The sequence below is a fragment of the Oreochromis aureus genome, linkage group 15 (assembly GCF_013358895.1).
Source record: "Oreochromis aureus strain Israel breed Guangdong linkage group 15, ZZ_aureus, whole genome shotgun sequence".
Classification (NCBI taxonomy): domain Eukaryota; kingdom Metazoa; phylum Chordata; class Actinopteri; order Cichliformes; family Cichlidae; genus Oreochromis; species Oreochromis aureus.
Window position 1 is genome coordinate 8962113 of NC_052956.1, and position 16035 is coordinate 8978147.

Genomic DNA, 16035 nt, shown 5'->3' on the forward strand with positions numbered 1-16035 from the left:
AAACGTGATTGGTCAAATGGAAATCAGAAAAGCTTGATTGTAAGATGTTTCTAATGTAATCTCCTTTCAACGCATGCATTTTCATCTATTTTTTCCACATTTTTTCTAGTGAGGGGAGGTTATGCAGATGTGCGGTGCAACACCTCACCCTAGGCAGCTGCAGAAAAACATGGCAACCTTTCAGGACTGTTTGCCGAAGCTGACCTGCGCCCTTCTTCAGCTCACCTGAACTCATCCTTCCTCCATTCTGAGCACAGACCCAATCATCAACGTCACCACAGTCCAAAATGTCTTCCCGCAGACGCCACTTCCACTCCTTTGATGCTGTAGGAGGCGAAGGCACCCACAGGTCTTCTATTCCTTTTAAGCGCCACAGCACCCGCTTACCCAGAATCCCCCAACATGGCATGGTGGCCCATCATGAACCCACAGCCGAATGCTATCTTTGCTCAGAGTGTAGACACGCCCATGCCTTGGAAGCAGTAGAGACTCAGTTGTCACCTTTCTATCACACTCACCCATCATGCCACCACCACCATCCACACCACTATGTTCTCAGTGGGCCGAGCAGGCCTGAAGAAACACCTCTGGACCACGAACGCCACATTCATCATCACCGATACAGTAAGAAGCTGGTGTTGGTGAAGAACAGCGACCCCTCATTCAGAAAGACCATCATCTTGCACCGCAGGGGTCTACGCAGTTTGGGGCTTTTCTTAGAGGAGGTTTCCGAGCTCATGCAGTACCACATCAGGAAGCTGTACACTGTGGGCGGGCACAAGGTGGGGTCATAAACAGCTGGAGCTAGAAGATCACATATTGAGTTTTGGTTTCCTGATGTTCTCTCACAAACCTTCTGATTTACATGAGTTAGATAAGATTTTAGACAGGAATGGTTTCCTACTACTTTCAGGAAGAAGTTTTGGTTAGGACCAAGGACCATATGTTAATTAGGCACAAATTTTTACACTGCATATCAATCATGATGAAAACCTCTTGTTTATCCTGACTTGGGACCGGGACCATTCAATTGTGACCCCTGAGGCTGTACTTGTGTCTTAAACCAAGGCTCTTTTGCATACAAGTCAAATGTGTTAACAAATACACCAAGGAAACACTATTTACAATGACGATTAAAAAAAAAAAAACTTTAAAAAAACAAATCATTGTTAAATTCCATATTAATTTTTATCTAATTCTTTGGTCCACAGGACCCAAAAAGCTTGTGAATCCTGCAAAGCCGTGCATTGATTTTCCTATAATAAAACATTATAAAACCATTAGATCTCAAAAGAAGTGAACACTTACAGGAGATTTTTTTGATCCTTCAACAAAGCATTTCAGTAAAAACAGGAATCTGCACACTAATACATTTAAATCTACAAGATGCTCTATTTTACCTGGTGTTTAATTGCTCTATAAGCCTCTTTATTGTACAACAAGCACGTTCATAATAAGTCAATAAATAAATAGCGTCATTTCATCAACTTTAGAAATAGTTATAATCCCAGCCAAGTGGGATAAAATACTATGAGGGTGTGAGGGAATGAAATGGGGATATTCCCTCACCCATGCATTCAGATTGTGGAGATTGCTCCAAAACCCATTAATCTTGATCATATCAGTGCTATTTTTGAGAGAGAAGAAACAGGTCAACGTTGAAACTCCCCTACTTTGATACCAGAGGTGTCTCAGAAATGTGTCTTCCACCATGGCAATTAATTATCTTCACCTGGGCTTCGTGTGACCACAGATGAAGCCATTCATCTGCCTTTAACAGCAGTGGCTTTAAAATTCAGAACTGCACTGTCATCACAACCAGCCGTACATGAGCCAGATAAAAATCAACAAAACACTCAATACTTCGGGGCTACATGCTTTCACAGCATTTTATGGCTGTCAGTAGAGAACATGAGCGGTAGTATTTAATATTAAAAACATAGAAAGAGCAATATTACAGGTTCATATTATTCTAAGAGTGGTTTGGTAATTTAGTTCTGTAACAGACATATTTAACATGCCTATAAGAGGATTTAATTCATTCACTTATTAATGCTTAACAAAATAAGTCCTTAAACCTTAAAAGATTGCATTCTCTGAAATCTGAAAAAAAGAATCAAAAACAACAAACATATATCAATCAAGAAGGTTACTCCTGCTAGGCCTTTGTTTGAAAGGTTAGTACACGCTCTGTACCCTGAGATTAATATGACATTTTTCAGGTTAATCATCTCTGACGCAGGAGACAAGTGTTCCTAATGCTGATAATTAGCATGCATGATGTCCAACTTTATTATCCAACTTTTGACACATTTATAGGAGCTGGAGGTACCCTAAAACAAACTAAATCTTTGTGTCTGAGCTTTATTAATATAGATGAATTCCGCAGACATTTAGTCAAACTCTTTTGCACACTCAGCAAGCTGCCAGTACTGCTGAGCCATGCTCATGCTGCTCACAATGGCAGCTCATCATCGCAGGAATGCACCGTCATTTCACAGAGATCATCCGGGATTAGGATAGATGCTTTGTCTTGACTCACTGCATGATTCACACCCTTCTTTGGCAGGGATTTAGAACTCTGCCACTGTGCTCAAGAGGTGCCAGTGTCCTGACACAATGAAGATATTTATTATTATCATCATTACTCAATAAAAGAAAGACCCCACCTGACTAAAATCACTATAACAAAATAACACTGAAATATTTTAAAATGTATTCATAATGTTAGGAAACAAAAACATGCAGTATTCCCATTCTTAGTATGACATCCATTTTCACAAATATGTTGTTATGTAATCCTAATATGTACATCAGCTGCTGTCAAATCCAGCTCTCATCAGCTGATGCTGAGCTCATGGCCCATCTGGATATTCTTTCGCCAGGTCTCGTACAGGGAGCGCTATTTAAATCATTTTAGCCTTCGTACAGTTTCTGCAGGCGATGCATGGCGCTCTATAGCCCACCTTCATCTCACCTCATCATTTTTACACTATTTCTAAATTAATCTAGTCGATCATTGTGCTCTTCACCTTAAGCTTGCTGTGTGCATGGGAAGGTGAGAAAGAGCCCGACAACCAAAGGTATAACTTTTAACTGGTCCTGATTGAAATATGGGACTCTAATTAGTGTGCCAGATCAGATTGTTAAAGGGGGAAACGATGTTTCCCCTACAGTATATAGCGAGAAGCTATTAGATTGTTTCGGATCAAAACAATGGCAGCTAGAGATCAATCAGAATCTGACAACACTGATAAGGGTAACTTCATAATTTCACTCTTCAGATGGCATTAAATTCTTACTTTTGCTGATTAATTGTAATTAATTATGGTATTCTTTTTAAATCATATTCCCTTGTGTTCCTTTAAAGATAACAGTAAACTGTAAACAAACGTATTCGTTATTTGGTTTCAGATCGACAGCGTTCAGAGTCTTCTGCAGTGCCCCGGTGTTCTCGTCTGTGTCGGCCGGGAGCCTTCTCACCCATCGATTGTGGAGAACTTTCGGAAAACATCCGATGATAAACTTCCAAAGCTGAGTGTGAGGTCACGCTCCGGTGGCTGCACTGACGGACATGAGAGTAGGAAAAACTCTTAAAGTGATAATTACATTCTTACAAGTAGTGACTACAAAGTAGAAGTACTGAAAGATATGCTATGGATGGTTCTCTAGCATCTAAATTAAATGACTTCTGTTAACGTACACCTTTAACAAAAGGCCTAATTTGAAATATTTGTCTTTTTTCTTTAATTGCTGCATGAAAAATCAAGGACTCCCTGCAAAGAAAAGTGTCATCCATCCAAACCTGGAATCTGGAAACAAAGTTATCAGGCAGTCAGTGTCATCTGACAAGTCAGGCCCAGATGGAACTGATTCACCAGACAATGTCAACTCCTGCCCACCCACTGGTGATGGGGTGAGGGAAGATGATATAGAGAAACGTGTTCGTGTTAATAAAGATGGCAGTTTATCAATGGAGATGAAAGTGCGCTTTAGACTGCAAAATGATGAAACATTGCACTGGTCCACAGAAGTAAAAAAGACCACAGGCAGGACCTGTGAGTACCACCAAGGAAACAATAACCCGTACTTTCCGACCTATCTTGAATCTGAAAACATCTCTGCTGTTCAGTCAGACGAGCATTTCATGAGTCAGCACTATCAGAGACATCAAGAAGAATCTCATTGTCCTCACTGCTGCGGTCACTGCCAGGATTATGAAATCTGGAAAAATGTACCAGGAACACATGGGGCAAGTCGCCGCATTCAAACATCTAGCTCAAGTGCATCTTCACATACAGTGGTCTCTAGAAAGACAGTAGTGTCTAGATCAAGTGAAGAGCTTACTGAACAAGTGGTGGAGACAGAGACTTGTGTGAAGCAGACTATTGAGGCAGCTGAAACTGTAGAGTATTGCACCATCGGGAGTGAGGCTTGCTCACCAAAGTGCAGTGTGCAATCTTCCACTTTGTATAACTGTCTAAATGAGAAATCAGAACAAACAAGATCCATTACTAGGCAAAATCCACCCCAGAGTCCTCAAGATACAACATCCAATGCTTCAGGACAATCTAGCAAGTCAAAAAAATCTAAACCCTCACACGCTTGTCATTGTGGAGTATCTGAGGAAAATACAAAAGGACAAATCTACACCCGAGCTGAAGAGGAAGGCAAAATACAAAGAGATTGTTCAAGTGCCATGTCTTTAAAATCTAATGCCTCTTGCAGATCAACTGTGTCTGGCAAAATACGGGACCCAGAGACAAAGGATGAAGACGAGAACAGGTCTAAAAGTGCCATGTCAGTTCATTCAAATGCCTCGACAAAATCCAAATCGGATGTTTTGGATGTTGCAGTTGGAGGATCTCAAGCATGTGATGACAATGGAACACACAAAAGACCACTGAGCAGCATGTCTGTTAAATCCTCCAAATCTGACAAATCTGTGAAGTCTGAACCTAAACAACGTAAATCAAAGGAAGATGTTGAAGAAGAAAAACCAATAAGTCCCATCTCAGCAAAGTCAGAGATGTCTATTAAATCCAGAGAATCAAGGGCATCTTCTTTCCCAGGTGAAAAAGAAACAAAGGAGGAAACTCAGCCGAGGACACCTAGTGTCACATCAGCTGCTTCAGATTCCTCTATAGAGTCACCTGAGGCATCTGCAGAAGAAAGCATTCAAAAGCCACCTGGGAATGAAACTGAACTGAGAACACAAAGCACCATGTCTGGGAAGTCAAACACTTCAGGAAAATCTACAAAGTCAAGCGCATCTGAAGATCCACATACAGGAAATGCAGAGGAAAGATCTGAAAGAACACTAAGTGAAATGTCAGTTAGGTCTGTCAAGTCAAATGAATCTGCAATATCTAGAAAGTTAAACGATGAGACAGAAGAGACAAGGGAGGCAACTAGTGCCATGTCAGCTACCTCTACTTCATCAGCAAGATCTAAAGGATCCAAGAGGCCCGATCCTCCTGATGCAACTGAATGTGTTGGTTCATCAGATGATATAAATACTGAAGAGCAAAGCGGAGAGAGACCACAAAGCATACTGTCAGTCAAATCAGCAAAGTCTGTAAAGTCCAGTATTTCTGCAAAATCCTGCAGATCCAAACACGGAGAACAGGGAGAGGAGAAGGGACCAAGTTCTTTGTCAGTAAAATCAGTTCAGTCCAATGTGTCAGCCAAATCAAAAGGGTCAAACACTTCAGCCAAATCTAATATGTCAGCGCCCACCGATATTGAAGCTGAAGAAAAGGCTGCAGTTAATGACCAATATGAAGAAAGACCTCCAAGCAATACATCAACCACATCTGCTAAATCTTTAAAATCAAATGCTTCTGCAGTTACTCCTGAAAGCTGCAGTGATGCTTCTGAAGAAACTAATATTGAATGTGAGACTGAAGGAGAATCAGTGAGCTCATTATCAGTTACATCAGATATTTCTGCAACATCATTTAAATCAAAAGAAGAAGGCACTGAGATGCTTCAAGAAGCAAATGATGAAGAGGAAACTGAACAAAGACCACCAAGCTGCTTATCAGCTAAATCACTTCAGTCACATGTTTCCGAAATATCTGCAGAGCGAGTACCAAGTGCTTTGTCAGCTAAATCAGCAAAATCACGTGCTTCTAACACATCTAATAAACCAAAAACCTATGAAGTTTGTGCTTGCCAAGCCAATGAAAGAAATGGTGAAGAGGAAACTCAAGAGAGAGCACAGAGTGAAGTATCAAACAGATCTGGAAAGTCAACTAATTCTGCAAAATCTCCCAAGTCAAAAGATCATGAAGAGGAAAATATATCTGTTCATACGGAAAATGAAGAGAGAGCTCCAAGCAATCTGTCAGTCAGATCAGGAAAATCAGGAAAGTCAAATGCTTCTGCAACATCTAAAAGATCAAAGGTTTCTGAAATTTGCTTGGAAGACTTTGCTGACCATCCCGAGGAAAGAATCATTGAAGGTGAGAGTGAAGTGAGAGCAGTGAGTGCTATGTCTCCCAAGTCGGCTAAGTCAGATATTTCTGCAAGATCAAACAGAACAAATCATTCTGTTAATGCTCCAGGTAGCGAAAACTCAGAGAACTCTAATGAAGAAAATGACAAAGAGCAAACAGAACAAAGAGCACAAAGTAGCCTATCAGCCAAATCAGGTCAGTCACATATTTCCGACAGATCTAAAAAGTCTGCAGATAGATCACCCAGTGCTTTGTCATCTAAATCAGCAAAGTCACATACTTCAAACAAATCTGTGAAATCAAATATTTCTGAAGTTCTGTGTAGTGATACTGATAAAATAGATGGTGAAGATCAAACTCAAGGGAGACCACAGAGCGCAATTTCAGCCAGAACTGAAAAATCAACAGTTTCTGCAAAATCTAGTAGATCAACGATATTGGAAGATAATATAGTTAGGGAACATAAAGAGAGAGCTCCAAGCAATCTGTCGGTCAGATCAGAAAGATCAGCAAAGTCAAATGTTTCTTCAGCATCAAAGAGATCAAATGTTTCTGTAGCTGTCTTGGAAGGCAATGTTGACCCTTCTGATGAAAGAATTATTGAAGGGGAGAGTGAAGATGGCACAATGAGATCAGCATCTGCGCAGTCAGATATTTCTGCCAGATCAAATAGGTCAAACCAATCTGCTGATGCATCAACAAAAGAAAAGTCAGAGAGTGCTGATGAAGAAAATAACAAAGAGCAAACGGAACAAAGAGCACAAAGCAGCTTATCAGCCAAATCAGTTAAGTCACATGTTTCTGAGAGATCTAAAAAGTCTGCAGATAGATCACCCAGTGCTTTATCAGCTAAATCAGCAAGGTCACATACTTCAAACAAATCTGTGAAATCAAATATTTCGGAAGTTCTGTGTAGTGATGCTGATGAAATAGATGGCAAAGATCAAACTCAAGAGAGACCACAGAGTGCAATTTCAGCCAGAACTGAAAAATCAACCGTTTCTGGAAAATCTAGTAGATCAACAAGAATGGAAGAAAATAAAGTTGATCATGAGGAACCCACAGAGAGAGCTCTAAGCAATTTGTCAGTTAGATCAAGGAAATCAGCAAAGTCAAATGTCTCTGCAACATCTGAAACATCAGATATATCTGAAGCTCTTTTTGGAGACTGCATTGACAATACAGAGGACGGAAGTGTTAAGGGTGAAACTGAAGAGAGGGCAATGAGCTCATTGTCTGTCCAGTCAAATATTTCTGCAAGATCAAATAAGTCAAAACGATCTGCTGATCCTCCAGTTAAAGAGGACAGAAAGATCTATGATGAAAGTGAAGAAAGAGCACAAAGCAGCTTATCAGTCAAGTCAGTTAAGTCACATGTTCCTGAGAGATCTAAAAAGTCTGCAGAGAGATCACCCAGTGCTTTGTCAGCTAAATCCACTCAATCGCATGCTTCTATAATATCGGTCAAATCAAATGCTTCTGAAGATCAGTCTGGCACAGTTGCGCATATTGCTGATGTAGGAGACCCTAAAGATGAAACTGAGGAAAGAGCACCGAGTACAGTGTCAACAAAAACTGAAAAGTCAGCTATTTCTGAAAAATCCTCAATATCAAAAGTATTTCATTGTCCAGCTGAAAACAATATTTGTGATCTGGAGGACCATGAAGATCGGCCCCCAAGCAATATGTCTGTCAGCTCAGCAAAATCAGCAAAGTCAAAGACTTCAGAAGTTTCAAAGAAATCAAAATCTTCTGCCATTCAATGTGATCTCATTGCAGAAAAGGAAAATAAAGAGGAGCACAATGAAAGCAGATCAGTAAGTTCAATGTCACTCCATTCAGCTGATTCAAATGTTTCTGAAAGATCAGGTATATCAAAATGTTTAGCAGAGGCTCCAGCTGAAGAGAGGGTCACCACACCTAAATCCCATGTATCTACTATATCTATAAAATCTAAAGCTTCAAAAGTTGCTTCAGAGCATAAATCACCAGAGCAAGGAAATAATGAGGATGAACCTCAAAACAGAGCAGAAAGTGTAATGTCAGCAAAGTCCTCTATTTCTGCCAAATCCAATGGATCAAAATTATTGGCTGCCCCAGTAGAAGAAATATCTCATGATTCCGATCATACTGAAAGACCTGTAAGCAGTAAATCACAGAAATCAGCAAAATCAACCAAGTCAAATGTTTCTGTGAAATCTAAGAAATCAAAAGCTACTAACATCCCTTCTGAACACAGCACTGAAATTGCTGATGCAGAGTCTGAGGGAAGAGCGAGCTCATTGTCAACACATACGATAAGGTCAAATATTTCTTCAAAATCCAAAAAGTCAAAATGTTCTGATGTACCAAATTGTGAGAACTGCAATGAAGATCATGACAAATCACAAACTGAAGAAAGATCTCCAAGTGTAATGTCAGTCAAATCAAATATTTCCCATATTACAGAAAGATCCAATAAGTCACATGCTACTGATATTACTGAAGACATTGATGAAGTCACAGATGTATCTACTGAAGAGCATGTGGCAGATGTAGTGAGAGCAGATAGTGCCATTTCAGCCGGATCTGCAAAGTCACATGGCTCAACACGATCTACGAAATCAAAAGGCACATTTCCAGGTGAAGGAAGTGCTGACGAAAAAAGCACAAAGTCAACAACAAGTTGTACATCAGCTAACAAAGAAAATGTAGAGCGAGCACAAAGTTCTATGTCAGCAAAGTCAAGTGGTTCAAGGAGATCTACAAAAGGATCTCGAGCTTCTGCTGGAAATCCGGCTGAGGAACATGCTGAAGAAGAAACTGAGGAGAGGTCACCAAGCAGCATGTCGGCCAAATTAAACAAATCAAATGTTTCTGTGTCATCAAGGAGCTCGACAACATGCGAAATATCTTCAGAATGCAACAATGCCAATGATTTGGAGACTGTACAGAGATCTCTAAGCTCCTTGTCAGCAAAATCAGCCCGATCCACCAAATCACTGCAATCCAACATTTCTTCAAAAACTGCGAAGTCAAAACCCTCTGTAGGCAAAGAAAATCATGAAGAGAATGTGGAGAAAGAAACAACTGGTGCCTCCAATATATCTACTGAAAATTGTTTAAATGACACTGATGAAAATACAGGAGAAGACACAGAGAACAGAGCAATGACCTCAATGTCTGCCGAGTCAAATGCAACATCAGTATCTACAAAAACAAGAGCCTCTCAAAAATCAGGGAAATCAAAAGTGCTGGAGCAGGTAGCTGATAAGGCAGATCCAGCACAGAGGAGTCCAAGTGTTTTATCAGTGAAGTCAAACACCTCAGCAAGAACCAAAAAATCAAATATATCTGGAACAGCCCCCACTGAAACGGTTGGACATGAAGAAGAAGCTGATGACAGTGCCATGTCAACCAAATTGGTTAGTTCAACAAAGTCAAATAAATTACAAGGTCCAGAAATCACTACTACAAACAGTTCTGGCCATCCCAATGAAGAGAATACTGAAGAGATATCTGAGAGAGCGCAGAGTGCTGTGTCAGCAAAATCAAAAAGGTCAGCAAAATCAACAAAATCTGACATATTAAGCAAATCAGATGTCCCCATCGTGACTGTTGGGGAAAATGAAAACAGAGTGCCTACAGCCATGTCAACCAAGTCCAAGGCTTCATCTTCTTCAAAAAAGTCAAAAACATCTGAGATCAGTGGAAAGAAAAGTGCAACAGCTGCAGATGTCTCCTCTGGGCGGACCAGTGTTTCTCCACTAAATTCAGAAGTAATGAAGCCAAAGGAAAAGAGCCGATCTACTTTGCACGAAAGCAGTAGTCACTCTACAACAATCAAGTCAAGTAAACAGAACAAAGAAAATCCAGCTGCCAAATCAAAGTCTGGAAGTCATTCAGCAGTGTCAGAAACAAGTCAGAGAGCAAAGCAGCAGAAAGAAAATGAACCACATGTCTTATCTCACACAGAGTCAAATGAAAGTGACTTGTCACAAACTCTGTCTAGTTCAGATATCATCAAAGAGATCTGTGAGTCTCCAGCACACAGTCAGTCAAAACGTAATGTTCCTAACAGGATAAATGGTGACCTGAATACTAAGGAAAGCGGTGGAAGTGTCACTGACAAGAAAACTGACAAAAGCAGCAAATATCTGCACAAGAGCACCGAAGCTCATGATTTTGACCTGGTCCCATCTAGCCTACCCAACGCATCCCCTACTGAGGTTGTAAATGAATGGCTGAAAACACTGCCAGCAGAGGGTGAATTAGATGACGTAGAGGAATTTAATGAAAACCACGATGGACCAAAAACTGTCCCCGCAACAGAAGAAATTAACAGAGTGGATACTGTTAACAACCCAACTGAGAATTCAAAAGGCCCAGTAGAAGGAGAGGCAAAGAAATGTGTTCCTAATAATGACTGCGAAACAAGCAAAGAAACAACAAAGGAAGATAACGCCTCTACTGACGCAGACAATGCCTCAAAAGTATTTAACTCTTCCATACAAGTGATGAAAGTCCTTTTAAATCCAAAGCTAGACAGATGCAACAGTTTACCAGAAATTTCTCCAGCTTATGGACGTAAGCTGAGCTCCTCAGCTAGAGGTTTTTTGGATTGCCTTGTGAAGCTGCAGCTAATAGACCGTGATCCAAAAAATGCCAATGAAAAAAATGAAAGGTATCAAGAACTTATGGGTATTCTTCAGTCCCTTTGGCTTTGTGATCCTCCTGAAAATGAACATGCATTACGGAAAGATGATCACCATTTTGCAGATGATGATTTCAATCATACATCATCCTCTGGCGTGGATGTCAACAGTGGCTCCACAGGTTCCGGGAACAGCAGTGATGGTATAAAGAGGGGCAATGACGTGAATGGTGATGTTTCTCAGACTCACGCCACTGTGGATGTGTTTATGAAGGTACAACAGGTGTGTGAAGTTGAAACAGATGCAGATGTTCAGAGCACATCAGTAAGAAAGGCAGAAGGAATGTGTGAAGATAAGCAAAAGGAAGTCTATCCAGCAAGCACTGATAGTCCAAGAGAACAATCTGAAACACCACATTCCTCAAACAAGAGTTCAAGAAATTTCAGTGAGGGCCAAAAACTCCCAGAAGCTGAAACCGATTCTTCAGAGAACAGCAACTCTGAGAGCCCTCTCCTCATAGAAAGAGAAGAGCTAGCTAAAATGATTTCACAAGATGATCCTGCTTGGGTCTTAACCTTATTAAATAAGATTGAAAAACAGTTCATGACTCATTATATCAAAGCGATGAATGAGTTCAAAGCTCGATGGAACCTGGGAGATAATGAGCAGCTTGACAGTATGATTAATGAACTTAGAGCTGAGGTTCACAAAAGAATCCAAGTAAGTATTGACAGGGAACTGTGGAAAATTCAAACTCAAAAAGGCCAACCAAGACCTCCAAGAGAGACAAAATCCAGTGTTTCAACAACACAAGCAGAAGAGAGAAGACGGAAACTGAAGGTCAACCTCAAACCATCGACTGATTCACATGCAGAAAAAAGCGACGATTCAGCAACAGGGACGTCTTACAGTGACCAGCGCAGTGAAAACGACGATGAATGTTGTCAATGCGAAACGTGCATTAAGAAAAAAAAGACGTGTAGGGCACCTCTTCAGGGAGATTCGATGACAACTGTACCTGCTGCCACGGCAATCAAGTGTGTATCTCACCCTGGAAATATTCATGAAACACAAGCGGCAGAAACCCTTGTGGAAAAAGTTATTGTTAAAGCTTTAAGGGAAGTGGGAGAAGTACATCCGGGCACTGAAGACATCTCTACATTTGCAGCAGATGATATGCATCAAGATGCAGTTCATGAAGATGTTTCTGAAAAGAATGAAGCAAAAGAACATGCTGCCAAAGAAATGCCTGAAAAAACTGTTGCTGAAGAAAATAAGGAGGAGAATGATGCCAATGACATAGGTGAAGTGCGAAAACAAAAAGATGATAAGTCATTTGAGTCATTTGTGGCATCAGCAACTAAACTGGAATATGACAAAGGAGGAGCAAAGAATGAATGGTTGACAGCAAAGAACATAATACTGCCATCAATGCAGTTGATCATGCAGAAGATGAGTGCTAATGAAAAGGATGCCACAGCTGATGAATTGTTACATGAACCAACAGAATCAGGGAAAATTGTGCAAATTGTATCCACAAATGGAGAAGAATTTGCTGAAGCTATCAGGTCAAATGATGAAGTCCCAAAACAAGAAGATACTGTATATTATAATAAACCTGCTCTAATAAAACATATTGTGGTTACGAGTGAAGATGACCCTAAGGAAGACACAGTAGAGACTATTCTGACATCTGATACTAAGAATGAACCTGAGGAAGAAGCAGCAAAGAAGGAATGGTTAACGGTAAAGAATACGTTGCTGCCATCAATGCAGATGATCATGCAAATGAGAATTCGGAAAGACCAGCTGATGAAAGCAGATGGAAGTGATGCAACAGCTGATGAACCGCTAAATGGACCGACAGAAGAAGCTGAAAGTGAAGACACTGAAGACTCAAGTGAAGAGAAGTCTAAGGAAGATGTTGCTGAAGGTACCATGGTTCAAGATGAAGACACACATGTCGCAGGAGCAACAGCTGAGCAAAATCCGATGCCAAAAGAAAATAAATCAGGGAGGTTTAAGGTAAAGAAGAGAGTGCATATGATGCAGGAGGAAGTGGTGAATGAAGATTTAACTATAGTTGATGAATTTGTAAAAGAAGAAGAAGAAGCAGGGTGTAAAGGTAAACTTCCTGCAGAAAATGAGATTGCTGGCTTGAGTGAAGATGAGTCAGGTGAGGAGTCTGCTGAAGCTACTACTACTGAAAATGAAACTACAGCAGTAGAAACCACCACAGAAGCTGCAAGTGAGCATGAATCGGGGACAGATGAGGTCTGGGAAGAAAAAGTACTCCCTGAAGAAGAGAAAACGTCTACCATTAGTGAAGACGAGTCTGTGGATGAAAGCATTGATGACGAATCTACAGAAGAACCAGGTGACCCAGCAACAACTGAGGATGAGACAGCTGCAGAAAAGGAGATTGGTCTCACAGGAAAAGCTGAATCAAAGTATGAAAATGCTGAAGATGAAATTGCAAACAAAGATACTGTTATGGTAGCCTCAACTGATCATGAATCTGAGGGTGAGGAAGCTGTGGAATCACTGAAGGTTGATGATGGAGAAGAGACTGATGCTACCAGCGAAGATGACTCTGACTCTGAAGATTTAAATGCCACCACAAATGAAGAAGACGAGGAAAATGATGTCACAAGTAACGATCTGTCAAATGAACCATCTGAAATAGCAACAACTGCAGATGAGTTCCTTGTAGAAAGAGAGACCGCTGCTACAAGTGAGCATGAACTTACGGAAGGCACTTACGAAGCATCCACAGCTGAAGATGAAAATGTAGCTGTGGAGAGCAGCATGGTGGCCACAAGTGAGCATGAATCTGAGGAAGATGAGGCTGTGGAAAAAGGAACAGTCACTGATGAAGAGAAGATTCCTGCTATCAGTGCAGAGGAGTCAGAGGCTGAAAATGATGACACGAACAAATCGTCAGAAGAACCAGATGGAGTAGCATCAGCTGAAGACAAGGCAGCTGCAAGGGAAGAGATTTCTTCAGCAGGAAAAGGTGACTCAAAGGATGAAACTGCAGTGGAAGAAACTGACAATGAGGAAGCTGTGAAAGCAGAGGATGCTGACAATAGAGAAGAGATGGGTGCTGTCACTGAAAATGATTCAGGAGAGGACCTAGATGCCACCACAAATGAAGATGAGACAACAGAGGAGGATGACACCACAGAACCAGCTGAAGAAACAACCGAAGATGAGCGCGCGATCGAAACAGAGATTGCTGTTTCAACCGAGAATGAACCTAACAGAGCTGCTGCTGATGAAAACGTGGAAGAAACCACAAGTGACAATGAAGCTGAAGATAATAGTGCAGCAGAAGAGCTTGATAATCCTGCATCAACTGAACATGACTCAGACACAGCAGTGGCTGTGGACACCGCCAGTGCAAGTGAATCTGAGTCAGAAGATGAGGCTTCTGAAGCAAAAGAGAGTGCTGTCACAAGTGAAGATGACCTGAAGAAAGCTGTTGTTGAGGCCACTCAGGAAGAGGCAGCAGAAGATGTGACAGATGCCGCCAAGCACGAATTTAACAAAGACACCAGTTCAGATGAGTCAGATGTGAAGGAAACGGATGAAAAACTGAGTGAAGATGAGATTGCTGAGCAAAAGGAAATTGCTGCCACAAGCGAAGATGAAATGGCAGAGGAAGCAGATGAAACAAGTGATGAGTCAGACAAGACAGAGTCGTCTGAAAAAATCGGAGAAAGCAGCGCTAATGAAGAATGTAAAGAAGACGAAAAAGGTGAAGATACAAGTAAGAAGCTAGTAGAAGGTGAAACAACTGGAGATGAATCTGAAGAACCTGGAAAGGAAGAGGTGGAATCTGGTGAAAATGAATTGACTTGTGAAGATTGCACAGAGGCTTTAACAACAGAGGGCGAGACTGAAAAGCATGAAACCACAGAGGAAGACTCAGGACAGCCTGAAGCAGGAGAGAATGAAACTGATGAAAGTGACAGCAGGGAAGAATCTGGAGCAGAAGGTACATCTGCAGGAGAGGAGGCTGAAGAAACTCAAACGGGAAAGGTGGAATCTACAGATGATACGGAAGATGAATCCGAGCAAGATGAAGGACAGAATGCTGTCAGTGAATCAGAGACTAATGCCAACAAACCAGAGAGTGGATGCCAAGAAAGTGATGTCACTTGTCAAGAAGATACTAATGATGCTGATGATGTAGTGGAGCTTAAACCAGGAGAGGATGAGGACGTGGAGGAAAAATCAGAAACCAAAGAAGAAATCAGAGAAAACAACCCAGAGGATGATGTTACACAATGTATTAACATCCCAGATGGAAGTACCGACGCTTCTGAAAAGGAGGATGAGGAAACCGAGACACCCAATGAAGACTGGAGTGAAAAAGAGGGAGATTCAGCTGATGGAGAAGACGAAGCAGAGGAAGACTCAGATGAACCAGAGGAAGAAAGTGGTGACATACAGCTTCCTTTGGTTACCAGCAAGATAGACAATCAAGATGTAGCTAATATAGTACCTAAGAACGCGCTAAAGCCACTTGATACTTTGATCAAAGAGACCGCAGAATCTGAGGACGGCACTTACGCTGACATTGAAAATTCAGAGCCTGAAATAAACAGCCAAGATGACATTAAAAGCCTTGAGACAAAGAGTGTGAAAAAGAAGTTGTTTTGAATTGACCGTGACTCTGCCAAAGCTGAGGGTGACTGATAGAGAGTGAGACATGGAAGAAAAAAATGAGGGGTATTCTTAATATTTTAGGTTAGGTCTCCTAAATGAAAAAAAGCAAAAGGACTGATGTAGATTATCCTATATCTAAAGTAGCACTATTACGCTCTAGTTAACAAGCACTAAACATGATAAGCACACAAGATGAGATACTACAGCAAATTTTAGTATCTGCAGAAGACAAACTGCTCATGCAACAATATGAAAAACTTGAATGT

The 16035-nt window shown here is 41.0% G+C and overlaps 1 protein-coding gene across 1 annotated transcript; it reads left to right on the plus strand.

Annotated features, from left to right (window-relative positions):
* Positions 1–10222: 10222 nt before the first annotated feature.
* On the plus strand, positions 10223–15763 carry LOC116314108 (dentin sialophosphoprotein-like). Its single transcript, XM_031732006.1, has 2 exons — positions 10223–10315; positions 14270–15763. The coding sequence occupies exons 1-2, from the start codon at positions 10223–10225 to the stop codon at positions 15761–15763; spliced, it is 1587 nt and encodes a 528-aa protein (XP_031587866.1).
* The last annotated feature ends 272 nt before the right edge of the window (positions 15764–16035 follow it).